Source organism: Stenella coeruleoalba, assembly GCF_951394435.1.
Source record: "Stenella coeruleoalba genome assembly, chromosome: 16".
Taxonomy (NCBI): Eukaryota; Metazoa; Chordata; class Mammalia; order Artiodactyla; family Delphinidae; genus Stenella; species Stenella coeruleoalba.
In genome coordinates, this window is record NC_137162.1 from 52272669 (window position 1) to 52289203 (window position 16535).

General features: G+C 39.4%; 2 protein-coding genes across 10 annotated transcripts in view; one reads left to right on the plus strand and one right to left on the minus strand.

Annotated features, from left to right (window-relative positions):
- NRG3 (neuregulin 3) overlaps positions 1-16535 on the minus strand; it is a 1065324-nt gene that overhangs the window by 811102 nt on the left and 237687 nt on the right. The window lies entirely within an intron of this gene.
- The window catches only part of LOC307175142 (uncharacterized protein), a gene marked incomplete at its 5' end in the record, with an annotated part of 82545 nt that continues 77412 nt past the window's right edge, over positions 11403-16535 (plus strand). The window contains one exon of the mRNA XM_079900010.1: positions 11403-11453. Within this exon, the coding sequence (XP_079756136.1) occupies positions 11403-11453 (51 nt within the window). The remainder of the gene's footprint in view (positions 11454-16535) is intronic.

A 16535-nucleotide genomic window follows, 5' to 3' on the forward strand; every position in this document is an offset into this window, starting at 1 on the left:
TATATTTCAGACAAAATGTTATTTTCCAACAGAATTATCAAAATCCATCTTAATTTAAAATAATACTTTCATTTACATTAAAAGTATTCATTTATTTTAGGCAGTAATTATGTCATCTTCCCTTACAACAGTATCCTTGTGTTCCACGGTAGGAACAGCAGAGGTGGAATTCTTAACAAATAGCACAGGGTCCTTTCGCCATCACCCTCAGTCTGCAACCACATCATTTCTATCCCAGGGCTGCAGAAAGGAGGAAGAGACGTGCTCATGTTTTCAGAAATGTCACCCCAAATTTTAGAAATACTGGGGACACAGGACACTTCTTCACCCTGCCTCAGCACAGCACTACTTTATCAACATGACATGAAGTTGGTAACAACAGGCAAACAGAAAGAGAAACCTCCCCACGTAACTGCATGAATGAATTCGTCACTTTTCAAATGGTTGTTTTTTGGCAGCCATGTACCATCTGACAAAAAATCTCACAAATTTAGGACAAAGTTTATGTCATGGCTCTAGATAATGAGCAGTCAAGAACACAAACTCTCCAGGGCCAGAAAGACCCAGCTCCACGTCTACCACTTCAACACTTGCTGGCTGTGAAACTGGTAAATAATTTACGTTCTTTATGCTGCAGTTTCTTCACCTGGAGCTTGAGGGTAATGATGCCTATCTAACACGATTGTTGTGTAGATTCAGTAAGCAAGGTAGATAAAACCTTCCAACCGTTTTGTAGCCTATGTATCACTCTGCATAAGACCCAACAGAAAAAAAAATTCAGGTAGGTAGGTAGATGGACAGATGAGAGATAGATAAATAGATAGATAGACAGATAGATAGATCGATAAGAATGTCAAAACACCAACTCAGTTTGCCTTTAAGCAACAGATTAAGTTGAGAACTTGGCCTAATGGCTAAGCTGCGTCTTTAAATGTGGTCCACAGAGATGCTAGCCTATCTGAAGGACCAACTATGGCGCAACTGTGAATCTGAGGATGATTAGTCCATGGAATTCCGTAACTATGGAGAAGCCTGCTTGTATTCTCTAACACATTTGCATAGGCTATGATGCTCTTTTTTTAAAAAAAAACTTTTCATGCCTACTGCAAAGAAAAAAATCTTCTATTTTCAGCATTAAAAATACACATGATCACCCCTCAAAAAGGCAAAAGAGAGAGAGAAAAAGCGAGAGAGAGAAAATTCAGAGAAAACAAGGTCATGCAGTCTCTCACTTTCTTTTTACATCCTAAAGATAAATGTTAAGGTCTGGGGAGAGGCTGGCTCTCTCCTTTTCTTGACTGGGCTGAAAAAAAATGTTTAAATAGTTCCATTTCAAACCTGTGGCTGCATTTCTCACACTATTAAAAAAGAAGAAGGTCCACAGTCATTTTCAGTACAAACCCCATTCTAAATAAAGCTTCTCATCTTTTCTTGACTCTGATTCCTAATTTAACATAATCTCACCTCTCTTTCTTATCCAAAAATCACTTTTCTGGCAACTTTGACTATTCTTAACAGAGGCGTGAATCAGAAAAGAAAAAAGAAGGCCGCTCAATGGCTAAGGCACAGCCTAAAAATATATATGCACCAAAGCGCACATAGGACTTCTGGTTTTTCAAAAAAGAAGTCCTTACTAAGAGCCTAATCACTCCGGCTTTATACGTATTACAATCAATTTGGCTGATCTGGTTTCACAGCTATTGGAAGGTCAGCAGAGCAAATCCCAAGACAATGGCAGTGAGTCAAGAAGTGAGGATTAGACATACATCCTAACAATAATAATAGCTGGTGAGCATGCATCAGTCTCTGGGGATGCTATTGGCCCTCTACACTGTACACGTACCAGCTGACTTTATCTTTACAACCCCATTTTTAGAGTTGAGGACACAAACGAGCTGAAAGATTGAGTGATCAAGCAATGGAGCTGGAATTTGAACACAAGCAGTGTGGCTTCAGGGTGACAATGGAAGAAAAAACAAGTAACACACACACAGTGCAGACATGCGGACAAAAGAGCTAAAATTAAGTAGCTTGGGGTCATCCAGGAGTGGGGAAGATAGGGTTGGGCTACAAAACTCCACAAGGTTCAGGAGTTCCTGCTAGCTCTAGACTCTGATCACAGTGTTTCCCCTGAGCTCCTGCACAAGACCCTCTGGGTAATGCCACATGTCAGGTCCTACCCAGTAATAAGAGGGGAGTCTCTTACAGGCAGCTTCTCTTCGGTTGGCAGAAGAATATTATGTGTTGGAGGGACAATGTGTGGGATGCCCCCCACCACACACACACGTAATGACCCTCCAATCTTCATCTCATCATTCAAGAAATAAATAATTTGACAAAATTAAATCATATAAAATGAATTTGACAAGAATGAAATAAAAACACAAGAGAAACGCACATGACAGGGATTACAAGTGAGGAAGCAACATATATTTTAGAGTATTCTCTTGTCCATCAATTAATTTGCCCCCCTAGAGAGCTGCTAGGAGCAGACCCGGAACTGGGGACAGCAAAGATATAATCCTTGAGCTGACAGGGAGAGTAAGATATGATATCACTTATACGTGGAATCTAAAATATGACACAAATGAACCTATCTACAAAACAGAAACAGACTCACAGACATAGAGAACAGACTTGTGGTGGCCAAGGTGTGGGGGGGGGGGGGGGGGCGGGGGCAGGGGGAGGGGGAGGGATGCACTGGGGGTTTGGGGTTAGTAAATGCAAACTATTACATATAGAATGGATAAACACAACAAGGTCCTACTGTACAGAACAGGGAACTATGTTCAATATCCTGTGATAAACCATAATGGAAAAGAATATAAAAGTTGTATATATATGTATAACTGAATCACTTTGCTGTACAGCAGAAATTAACACAACATTGTAAATCAACTACACTTCAATTAAAAAAAAAGAGTAGACAGATGTACACTCAAACTATGATAAAAAAAAAAAAACACAGCAAAGAGATGAGAGGAGAATGTGTAGAGAATATTGAGAGTATGATGGAGAGAACAATCTTTTCTCCCTGGAGGAACTGGAAAGTTTCCTAGAAGAAATTACCCTTAAATGTGAGCCATGAAAGATAAAGCTAGGTGGCTGCCCCCCACCCAAAACAGACCAGAAGGGAGAGGAATCCCTGACAGTGGGGGGCTGGGAGTATGCAAGGGCTGGGGGTGTAAAACCATGGGGCTGGTTTCAGGACCAGCCAGCCACTCCGTGAGGCGTGATCCTAGAAAGGGAATGGGCTGGAGCTTGAGAGGCAGGGCTAAAAGCAAGGGCATGAGTCCACTGAGAGCTTCTATAATGAAAGCAAACCTCCAGGCCATCAGAGTCCTGGAAGGGAAAGAGCAGTGCAGAAATCTCAGAACATCAAATCGGGAGTAGCTATGCAATTTACAGGAAGTCAAGAGCCCCCACTCTCTCTTCTGTAAATCGGGTGGGTAAGGAGGGTAGACTGGGTGAACTTGAATTCTCCCCAAATCTAACTTTCCCAGATACCAAGACTCATTTGGGCATCATGGCATGAGTCACTAAGAAGAGTTATATGTATATGAACACTTTTGTTTACAAAGGGAAATGATTGTACAATTATATTTTAGAAAGATTTACTTCAGAAACATTGAGAACAGAAAGTATACGTTCTTAAATGGGCAAGATTTGGTTATTTGAAAATGTACTTATATGAGATCCTCATCCTCTAATTATGCAAAAAGAAAATAAATGCCACTGAAATAACTCTCACCCCAGGTAAAAACATTTAAAATGGCATATCTGAAAGCATTCCTAGTTTCTAAATTAAATGTTGATACATAGCATTTCCTATTCCTGCAAAGTCTAAAAAAAGACATTTAAGAGCTAAATAGTGCTTTGTTAGCTACTCAGCAAACCAAAGGGCTGTTTAAGAATTAATATCTGAGCTGCCTTTAATTTTAAACTTGGCTATTAAAGATTCTCTCTTTCCCTCTTTTTCAGGGTTTCTTCTCGTGGTAAATGAATAAAAGGATACTGCATATCAAAATGTAAGGGACAACTTACCTGGAGCTAACCATTTAAAGTTTTAGGATAGTACAGCCACTGTTGTTTCATTTCTGGATATACGAAGTCCAATTTGTTGAGGTTAAACAATGTTGAGGTTAAACAACGATTAATTATAAAAATGCCTGCTTGTATGACATTTGATTTACAAGAATTTATAATTGTAGACTGGTAGAGGTGCTTGGTGGGAAAGCACCTTAATGACTTCAGTCAAAACTCAGAGTTCCCCAGGAGTTGGAGTTGTGGGGTGATTCCACAATACTTGGGAGTCCACCAGGCTAGATAAGGCACCAACAAAATGTCAGAAAAAGAATCTTTGTATAGTGGGCCAAACACCTGGTAACCACTCTTGAATTTGGTATAATTCTGGTATAAATATTCTCTTTCCCTTTGAGGGCCTTAACTCCCCTTCTGGGCTTGACGGTCTTTTTGAGATCCGCTTGAAGCTTTGCTTCCCTGAGCCAATCACATTACGCACATTGAACAACCAAGCCCCTGAGGGAATCAAAGGTCTCAGTTCTAAGGGAGCTGGAATAACCAGTGCAGTGTCAAGCTGGAGGGAGAGGATATTTTCTCTTACACAGGATCCAGAAAACAGGCTGCTGCAAGGTTCTGACGTCTCTCAAAGAGCCTTTCAAATCAGTCGCATTAAAAACAGCACAAAGGTCAAACTCAAAATTATTAGATTCCTTGGGCTCTGTGATTCAAGTCTCAATCAGGCTTAGTGTCCCTATTGGATTACATAATTTAATTCTGCCCTACAAACAAAATGTCACACAATTGAAGAGTTGTGGTTATATCTGGAGGGGCCTCTTGAAGATGCCCTTGCATTTACCCCATGTCCATGAAGAGATACGGAAGCTCTGGGTAAAACAGGGAGAAAACTTGCTTGGAGAAAGCTTGCTTGGAGAAAGCATCAGCTAAGGCTATCCTCTGAGTGAGCAGGCCTCCTAGAGGGTCAGCAAGGGCTGGGGAACAAGGTAAGTGCAGAAGAGATGGAGGAAGAAGCCACAGGACTGCTCTGAGCCTCCGCTGCCTCACATATGCAGCAAGTGATGTGTTAAGATGACCAGGTCTTAACTCACTTTTGCTATTAAAAGCAGGAATATTGGGAGGGTACATGATAAATGGATTTCCAGACCTGCCTTTTTCCACGAGAAAACTGAGCAATTATGAATATATACAAATCCTCCAAGTAGGTGGTATTTTTCAACGATCTCAATTCATGTCAGTTTAGCAAACACACAGGGCACCTGCATTGTGTGAAGGTGCTCTGCTACAAGAGACCTAGACTTGGCCCTTTAGGAGTTTACCCTCCTAACCACAGCCATTCTGATGATTCATCAAGGAGGAGACCGTCCCAGCGAAAATTTTGACTTTTAGGAAGAGCCAGAAATAAGGTTGATTAAGCACAGCCACAAATCAGGGGCAAATAAGGTTATACACAGTCTATATTTCTGGTATGGCGCATAAACCTCAATCAGAAGAGATTCCTAAAGAGGAGTTGCCCCATTCCGTGAGCAATTTCAGCATTATGAGAAGGTTTGCACTTCTTTCTCCAGATGGCTTCTTGGAGGGGGATACTTTTAGCTGAATGCTTATGCAAGCATGTATGTGCATGTGTGTGCATGCGTGTGCATGCGTGTGCATGTATGTGCATGTGTGTGTGCTTAAAAACTTTTTTATGTAGGCACAGCTTATCTACAAAGGATACTCATAAACTGAGATACATAAGGGCAGTGAGCACTCAAAATTTTCAGCATGTTGAGGTTCTTTTATTCCTTCTCTCTAGGAGACTTTCCTTACGGGTCAAGTTAGGAATAATTGAACTAAAACCAAGTATACATCTAAGAGAAAAGAAAACATTTGTCTACATAGAAACTTGTACAGTGATGTTTATAGCTGTGTTATTCACACTAACCAAAAGGTGGAAACAACCCAAACGCCCATCACCTGATAAATGGAGAAACATAATTGGGTATATCTGTACAATGGAAAGTTACTTGACCATAAAAAGGAATGAAATACTGATGCCTATAACATGGATGCACCTTAAAAACATTACTCTAAGTGAAGAAAGCCACGCACAAAACTCTACATAGTATTGTATAAGAGCACATTCATATTAAGTGTCCAAAACAGGGAAACATATAGAGACAGAAAGTAGATTAGTAGTTGCCTAGGGCGGGGGAGTGGGGAGAAGGATGGGAGAAGGGGTGAGAGCTAAGGCATACAGGGTTTCATCTGGGGTGACGAAATGTCCTAAAACTGACTGTGGCTATGGTTGTACATATCTGTAAATATACGAAAAGCCATTGAATTGTACACTTTAAATGGGTGAACTGTATTTCAATAAAGTTGTTAAAATTAAAAAAAAATAAAAGCAAACATAAACCAGCATGAAAGCAGCATGGTAGTGGCCCCTTTTTAACTTTGAAGATATGTCTATATCCCAATCCAGTTTAATACTATCCTTCCCCCAGCCACAAACTCTTTAGTATTCAGAGGAAAACTCTAAAAACACACCCTGGTCTCCCTTCCTCAAAAGTCAGCACACTGCTTTGCTTCTGATAGCTCAGCTGGTGAAGGTAGGTCCACGAACACACCTGGACCTACTCTTTCCCAGAATCTTCATGCCGATTCCAAAGGGAACCAGGAGTTTCAGTATGAAGGACTTGGTGCTGAGCTTGTCCATTTCCTAACCATGGATAAAACACCTCTTGTCACTACTGCTATCTTCATTTACAAACCACAGGATCTTCTTCCATATTTTCTAGCTCTAATTATGATGCTTATAAGACATCTATATTCTCTCTCTTATTTGGGGAGACAACCTAGCAAGCAGAGATCTGAATTGACTACATGGAGTGCATATTAAAATTATTATCACTTGATGGACCTAGAGACTGTCATACAGAATAAAGTAAATCAGCAAGAGAAAAACAAATATATATTGACGCATATATGTGGAATTTAGAAAAATGGTATAAATGATCTTATCTGCAAAGCCGAAACAGAGACACAGACATGGAGAACAAACATATGGACACCAAGGGGGAAGGAGGGGGGTTGGGATGAAATGGGAGAGTGGGATTGACATATATACACTACTATGCATAAAATAGACAACTATGAGAACCTACTGTTATAGCACAGGGAACTCTACTCAGTGCTCTGGGGTGACCTAAATGGGAAGGAAATCCAAAAAAGAGGGCATATATGTATATGTATGGTGGATTCACTTTGCAGTAGAGCAGAAACTGACACAGCAGTGTAAAGCAACTATACTCCAATAAAAAAAAATTCATTGAAGCACTATTGACAATAGCCAACACATAGAAGCAACCTAAATGTCCATCAGCAGATGAATAGATAAAGAAGATGTGGTATATATACAATGGAATATTACTCAGCCATAAAAAAGAATGAAATAATGTCATTTGCAGCAACATGGATGGACCTACAGATGATTATACTATGTGAAGTAAGACAAAGAAAGACAAATATCATATATCACTTATATGTGGAATCTAAAAGAATGATACAAATGAACTTATCTATAAAATAGAAACAGACTGACAAACTTTGAAAACAAATTTATGGTTACCAAAGGGGAGAGGTTGGTGGGGGTAAAGTAGGAGTTTGGGGTTAGCATATACACACTACTATATATAAAATAGATAATCAACAAGGACCTACTGTATAGCACAGGGAACTCCTCAATACTCTGTAATTACCTATATGGGAAAAGAATCTGAAAAAGAATGGATACATGTGTGTATATATATATAACTGAATCACTTTGCTGTACACCTGAAAATAACACAATATTGTAAATCAACTATATTCCAGGACAAAATAAAAACTAAATTCAAGAAAAAAATTATTATTACTTTTTATCAGCCATAAGGACTAGTAAGTATATTCGTTTGTTTAAAAAACCCACCAATCTACTCTGTGTCTTACACTGCTTGGAGTACAAAGAAGACTTGGACACAGTCCCTGCCTTGAAAAGATGACAATATTGTTAGGGCAACTAAACTGTAAACAAATAAATATATCCAGAATGACAGGCACTAGAGTAGAGGTAAATCTAAAGTGCTTCTGGAGGACAGGGAGGAAAGAAGCTAATGTTTCCAGCATCATATAAAAAGGAATTTTGTAATTTTTAAAGATCTATATAAAAATGAAATCACCATTTTTAACTTAAAAAATTTTAATAAAATTTTATTTTGTAATAATTCTATATTTACTGAAAAACTGCAAATATACGACAAAGCGTTCTCGCATATCCTTCACCTTGCTTCCCCTAAAGTTAACATCCTACATAATACAATTATCAAAACCAAGACATTTACATTTGTACAATACTACCAAGCTACAGACCTTATTCAGACGTGGCCAGAATTTTCATTACTGCTCCAGGATTCAATCCATGATACTATGTTGCACTTAGTGTGTCTCCCCAGTTTCCTCCTATCAGTGTCATTTTGTCAGTTTTCCTGTTTTTCCTAACCCAAAATCACCTTTTTACGTAAAAACAGTCAAATATCAGCAACACAGTACGGCTCAACCTAATGGTATTAAAGTTGCTGAACGTCACAATGGTCTGTGTGCCACCTCTGTGAATGTGTGGTCACAATTCAAGTTCATCACGACGTCCATCAGTAGGTAACAACATGATAATACAATGCTGTGGTCAAGAGCACAGGCTCTGGGGCCAAATGGCCAGCACTCACATCCCAGATTCATCACCAAACAGCTCCGTGACTTCAGAAAATTTCATTAACATCCCTCTCTTTAATATTTTATCGGAAACACAGTCTTCACCTCCATTCGATCATTGAGAGGATGTGTGGCGGAACTACACTGATTCCATTTTGTCAGCTTCATCTTAGGCCACCAATCCTACCCCCTCCCCTTTTGGCATGACTGAACTTTAGCCTCCTCACGAAGAATGTGCCCGAACTGGATAAACTTCCTATCAACTTTTACCCTTGCCTTCATCTGATAAGAAAACTGGAAGGATGCCTTTTGCTGACACAGATGGTTAATGATCATGAGACTCCCCCCAGGGGAGGAAAACCGCTCACTTCCTTCCGTAGAGACTTGCTTCTCACTTGGTAGTCAGATTCTATTTTTGGTTTTGACCCCTTTAAATTCCCCTGTATCCCTTTTGGCAGCACGGAGTGCAGCTCCGTGTGCAGAGTGCAGTGTGCAGAGTGCAGTGAATGCCTATGGACCATCATCTGCCCTATCCTTCCTGCCTGTTTGTAAGTTACCCACAATAAACTTCATAGCTGCACTTTATGGAGTTGCCACTTCATTTTTTGGTCTCCAAGTTCCTCCTCAGTTCAAAGGATGCTTGCTATTCAGCATCTCTGCCTCCCAACAAAGAATTAAATGAGACAATTTATGGAAAGCATTCAGCACATAAACGAATTTTCTGTTGCTACATCTCTTCCTAGATGCCTTTCATTCTCTCTATTACTATTATCCCAAGTGCCTCCAGTTCTCATTCGTTTCATGAAAATCTTGATAAATATCAGCAAAGCAGGCAGTGATTTGTGTTTCAGAAAGGACATACTGGGGGTAACAGACAGAAAAAACAAGACGAGTCTGAGTGAGAAAAACAATCTAGGCACATTATTCCATCAACTTTCACTAGGCATTACAGCACGTGGCTATACAGAGTCATCATTAAAGCTTGTCTGAGCAATGTCCCTTCTATAATGAGACCAGGATACCACCGGAAGACACAGTCATTGCAAACAGAACACTGGCTGTGGCCTGGCAAATTTCAGATTACCATAGTTATGGTTGGTGACACTGTGGAGTGACTTCAACAAGATCACGTGAGATTTTAAACCATAGCGTGACCTTCAAAATGTCACCTAAATCTATAAGCTCCATAAATAACAGATGTGTCATAATTCATTAGCAGGTTGTAGCAAGCGGTAGTCCTCACTAATGAAGAAGCAAAATTTAACAAAGAAATGTGCAAATTATCAACTGTTTAAGAAAATACCTGATAAACATCTTCACCAAATTACATTTAATTTTGCCATTTAAATGGCCTCCTGTGGAGTTTAACCACACCATCAAAAACAGCTACTGCCTATAAAACCTGAAACAAAGGCAGTAACATTTTCTGCTTGATTTCTACAGAGCCTGTTTCCTCCTTTTCCTAGAAAAGAAATGGCCTCACAGTTTGTACACTTCTTAAGGCTTTTCCTCCGTGTTTGGTCTACAAACTCTCTTCTCATTAATAAAATAATGGTAAATAAACAAATATAGAAAGGGTGGACTACACATTCTCATGTTTGCATAAGAATAAGATGAGTAACCTTCCACGATGTGGATCTGTAAGAGGATGGCTGAAAAGATGATTTGTGAGTACTTAATAACAAAATGCATTGATCACTAGGCGCCAGCATAAGCTCACTACAAATTAGTCTGTGCTGGTAGATAGAGGAATGTTAGAGTCAGATATTGTATTGATTTCACCAAGGAATTTAATAGAGAACTTTATATTTGGTAATGAAAAGAATAAATGTGGGCTATGGGTTAGTTTGGGTCAGTAGATTCACAGCTGGATGAAAGAAGGAAGAGTTCATAGATGGGTCTTTGTCAACCAAAAGGGCAGACCTGGTGAGGACCAAGGACCGCCCTCCTCCTTGTCCAGTGATCTACAAGATGACAGAATTTTGGGAAGTTTCAGAAAATGGCATAAGGAGCATGCTAATGGAACTAGTGGATGACGTGACACACGTGAAGGCAGAGCCAGTGCTCTGGTTTGTATTTGTCTCGAATCTGAAGAATATTTATTAGGGATAACGTCTCATCTAGTTTTGAAACTGTCAAAAGTAAATCATGTTTTCCAAAGATACAATAAGAGAGACCTGGTTTGAGAAACGATTATCAGAATGTCCTGGCATTCAGTTGACCATAATGTAGTGTGAGCTAATTAGTTGGAAGATGTTCAAGAAGGTAACTCAAGTCTAGGCTTCCTGAATGACGTCTCGTGTTCAGACCAAGAGAGGTAAAGGTCCCATTTCCTTCTTCTGAAGAGATCACAGTCCATTCAAAGTAGTGTGTCCCACATTTGGGGACATATTTTTAAAACTCTGACTTTCAATTACTTCTGGACTTACAGAAAAGTTGCAAAAGTAGTACAGAGAATTTCTATTTTCCCCTCATATCTTACATCGCCCTAGAACAAAGATCAAGACTAAACATTTAACATTGGTAAAACTCTATTAACCTAACTAAAGACTCTTTTTTTCCCAGATTTTGTTGGTTTTCCACTAATTTCCTTTTTCTTGGGAACAACATTTTAAGATCAACAGTAACAAATCATGACACATTCAGAACAGGGCCTTCAAGACGGCAAAGGATTTGGGGACCAGGTAAGTGCAGAATATTGAGAGTAGCACTTTTTCTTCTTTTCTCTATCCAAACTTACTCCCCTGGTGATCCTGGTCTACTGGTTTTCAGTATCAGCTATATTCTGATGACTCTAATGTTTACATTTCCATCCCAGACCTCTCCCTGAATTCCAAATACATATACACAACTACCCTTTGACATCTCCACCAGGATGTCTAATAGACATCTCAAATTGAAGACATCTGACAATACTCCTCACAACGCCACACTGATCTTCCTGCAATCTCCCCACCCTTCTAATTGCTCCTTGATTCCTCTCTCTCTTACTTATTCCACATCCAATTCATGAGAAAATCTTGCTTATTTCCTTTAAAACCATATACAGAGATCTTCCCACTTTCCATCTTTACACATCTACCAAGCATCATCTCATAGAATATCCTCCTTTCAGGTCTGTGCTTCCATTCTTGCCTCTCTCTGCTCTGTTTTCAACACAGCATCCACTGCAATCAGGAAATATTCTCATTCCTCTAATCAAACTCTCCCATGGCTTCCGACCTCACTCTAAGTAAAAGCCAAAATCCTCCAGTGACTTGTGAAGTTTATTAAATCCAGCCTTCTTTTATCTCTGACATCATCTCCTAACACCCTCCCCATAATCACTTCACACAACAATACCATTTCCTTGCTATTCCGCATCAGGCACAATCCCATCTTAAGAACTTTTCATTGGCTTTTCCCTCTGCCCAGTATATATTTACCCTAGATATTTGTACGGCTGAGTCAATCTTACCCTCTTATCTTGGCAAAGTGAGGTCATTCCTGGACCTGCACCAAAATGTAACCTCCCTTTTCCCCTCCCCAATTTTGTCTCTGCAGCACTTACAAGCATCAAACAGATATACTTGACCTGTTTTGTTCATTGTTTGGGGGGAAGAGAATTGGACTATTTGGTTCACTACTATTTCTCCAGCACCTATTATATGCTCAGCAAAAATTAATTAAATGAAAGAATTGAAGAATCACTATAATTATGCATATGGGTTTAAGAGATACGACTACTATGTATAAAACAGATAAGTATTTACAAGGATATATTGTATAGCACAGGGAATTATAGCCTGTGATAACTTTTAATGGCATATAATCTGGAAAATTACTGAATCACTATGCTGTACATCTGAAATGAATGTAATATTGTAAATAAACTATACTTCAATAAAAAATAATAATAATAGGGCTTCCCTGGTGGCGCAGTGGTTGACAGTCCGCCTGCCGATGCAGGGGACACGGGTTCGTGCCCCGGTCCAGGAGGATCCTACATGCAGCGGAGCGGCTGGGCCCGTGAGCCATGGCCGCTGAGCCTGCACGTCCGGAGCCTGTGCTCCGCAATGGGAGAGGCCACAACAGTGAGAGGCCCGCGTACCGCAAAAATAATAATAATAATAAAAGAAGAGCATTTATTCTAGAATCAGACTGACAGAGTTCAAATGTCAGTTTGATTGCTTACAACCTGCAAGGTATTGGTCAAATCGTTCAACATTTTCTGTGCCTCAGTTTCTGCACCTAGTACATGGTGATGATAGCAATACTTAACTTGCAGACTAGTTGTTAATGTGACAATAATTGTTGTCAATTAAATGTGACAGTTCATAATATACTCTTTGAAAAATATTGTGTGCTCACTAAATATTATCATTAATTGATTAGAAAGCAAGAAGCAACAGACAATATCACCATAAAATGCCTAGTCAGTGAGTCAGTATAAGAGATCAGGACTCTGGAATTCTTTGATCCAAGTACAAATCTTAGCTCTGTTTTTATCTAGCCTTGTTTCCCTGAGCCACACGATTAGCCTCTATAAATTCTGGAATCCTTAACTATAAATTGGAATAGTAACCCCACTTCATCTATGTGCTGGGAAGACAAAGTAAAACAGTATAGAGTGCTCAGCACTATTCTTGGCATTACTAAAGTGATGACTACATAAATGTCATGATTATTATAAAATCTGGATATTCATTTACCGAGGTGATTGTTCCCTTCGCCTTTCCTGTGGCCTTTACCAATTATTGTCCATATCTCTGTAGCTCAAGCTTGTTTTCTAAGACAAAAGAGCCCTGTGCCCTCCCTATTCTTTGGAAACTTGGCTCTCATGGAAGTGACATCAGGAAATAAATTGACCATGTTATAATTCTTCTAACATTAGTGGCTGATATAATTGATACATTTTATTCCAGAAACATTCACTAATCCCATTTGCCAGGCTCTGTGCTAGGTGTGTGTTAGGTATACTGTGGTGACTAAAACCCAGTCTCTGCCCAGGCTCTTCCATTCTAGTTGGGGGGTAACTGTGCCTTAAGTTAGCCCTCCCAAGGCTTGTTATTAAAAGAGAAAACCTATATAGTTAGTATTGCACAAACTGACTGGGGACAAAGAGATCTGGACAGAGGCCACACTGGGTAACTATATCTGTATCACACATAGGCTTTGATACAAATAGTTCTTCTACTCTGGCCTCCATTAATCATTAAGCAACTATTCCATAATGAACACCAGAGTACTGATCTCCTACTCAGGAGCCAGGGCTGGCTAGTACTACCAGTACTACCAGTACCAGTACCAGTACTGCTGCTACTATTATTTTTGCTGCTACTATTATAATTACTTCTACTACTACAAATACTATTACCTTCGTTATTTTTTCAATTACTCACCTAGCTTTTCCCTTATGATATTAACATAAGTGACCTCCAACCTTTCTATTTATAAGTCTTACAATACTGAGCACACTGTCAATATTGATATAAAAATTGTCAAATACAGGAAAGCCAACTATATTAGCAAATATAGGAAATATTTATATTCAAATCATTAAATATAGGAAGGTCAATTTTATTAGGAAAGGAAATTGCTAGGAAAAAGCAAATGAAGACTAGTAGACAGACAGGCATCCATGCATCATGGTGACATTTCAATTTATCTACAGCTCCTCACAGACTTCCAGTACGATGACGTTCAGTCAGCACTCATTCGTTCAATCTGGGGCACTGGAGGTCTGAGCAAGCACACTATTAATCAGTTTTCTCTACAATCAACCCAAAAAGCAGATATGGGAAAACTGTTGATATATTAGCAAATGTATCAGTAACAGCTAACCAAATACTGTTAAAGAAGAACGATATTAACATTATAGATGAACACAAATCACCTGTAAGGGCCACAAATGCCCTTTACTGTGCATTGTGATTGTAAACTTACCTGATTACTTTGTTGCTCTTTAGCTGGACTGACAAAATGGCATGATACCATGTTAAAGGGCAAGGCCATGTTGGACAGATCCAACCTCAGGCAAGAAGCGCATGTACAAACATGATCTCTAAAGAGCTAATTGACAAAGCAGAGCTAACAGATGGCTGGGGCCCACTGTGGCAACGGTAAGCTAACCATAACCCTAATTCATAAATAAACTCGATATTTCATTTTTCAGCTCTTCTGACTCACCCTGCTGATATGGAAATTTTCATCATTTCAGGGAGAAATAAGCAAACCATTCAACTCAACAGTTCACTCATTTTGTTTTTTGGTCATATTTTTTTTCTCATTTTGACTCTCTCCCTCATTTCCCACAGCGATTATCGCACTACTTCAACAACAAAAGGAAAATAGGGGTATGGATGGAGACAGATTTATTAAACACCTACTAAATGGCTAGCCCTGTAGAATGACAGTGGAAAGAAAACAGGGTTTATCCCCTACCAGTCACCTACAAGGTGGAATCTGCTCCAGTTCTGCACCTGAATCTCAGTGCTGGTGTATAACTGAAGCTATACACTGGCAATGTTAATTTATTTTCTCAGTTTTTCCTTCCATAAAAATTTAAGGAATAAATGACATACTATATTCAAAACACTTAGAAGTTGGCATATAATACATGTTTACTAAATGACATGAGCTATTACGCAAAAGTTTGTTCTTTCAATGTTTCATGATCCTGATCAACTACATCTTCATTTTAGGGTCTTCCCAACTAGATTTGTTTTTTTTTTTTTTTTAACATCTTTATTGGGGTATAATTGCTTTACAATGGTGTGTTAGTTTCTGCTTTATAACAAAGTGAATCAGTCATACATAAACATATGTTCCCATATGTCTTCCCTCTTGCGTCTCCTTCCCAACTAGATTTTAATGGTCTCTCCTTTGAGTGCCTTAACACGTTGCCACATTTTTCTGTTTAGTCTGGCATTACTGTTTTGTATGGCCTTGAGTGATGTGCGGTGTCTAGTTCATCTCAGTATTCCCTACCACACCCTGTATGTCACCTAGCACACAGACATTACTTAAAATATATGAGGAACTGAATTTCCACATCAAGGAGGACTAGCATGAATTCTAAACATGGAACACTTGGAAGAAAGATCATTTTCCTTTAGAGCAGAGTGTATCTTCTCAAAAACATTTTTGTAGATCCATGTATATAAATGTTTACTCATGAGCTCACATGATGCAGGTCCAGAGTTAAAGAACTTAAGAAACTGCCCAACCTTATATATGCAGATGATCAGGATTCTGAGGGAATGTTGAGCTTGTAAATCTCCATTGTATGTGAGGGCCCGCAGCTAGTTGAAATTGGGCTGTGGGCCTAGTGGGTAAACCCTCCTTAGTCTTACTTCTATCATCCACACACTTGGTTTAGTATTACTGACTGTACACTCCTGGTTTCACAGCTGTTTTTCCATCCCCAGGCCAGGAGCTTAGTCTGACTGCTTCCAAGGTTGGCTCACTTGGCTTTAATGCTGGTTACTCACCTTTGCCTGACCTTACCATGCCCTAACGGCACTGAAGGCGAGGGCCCTCTGTTTAACACTTGGTTGCCTTAGGTAACTGTGATAATTAGGCTGAAATGTTGGTCTATGTATCAGACTCAACAGATCTAAAACTGTCAATGTACGGCCAGTGGAAAGTAATGGATATAGAGGGCTAACTAAATCATAAGCCTAAATATTGCAGACCCCAGAAGAACTGACCTTTGCTGTAATGAATATCCTTCAGGTCACAGCTGCATGGAATTAGTCACCATTACTCAATGGAAAAAGCATCAA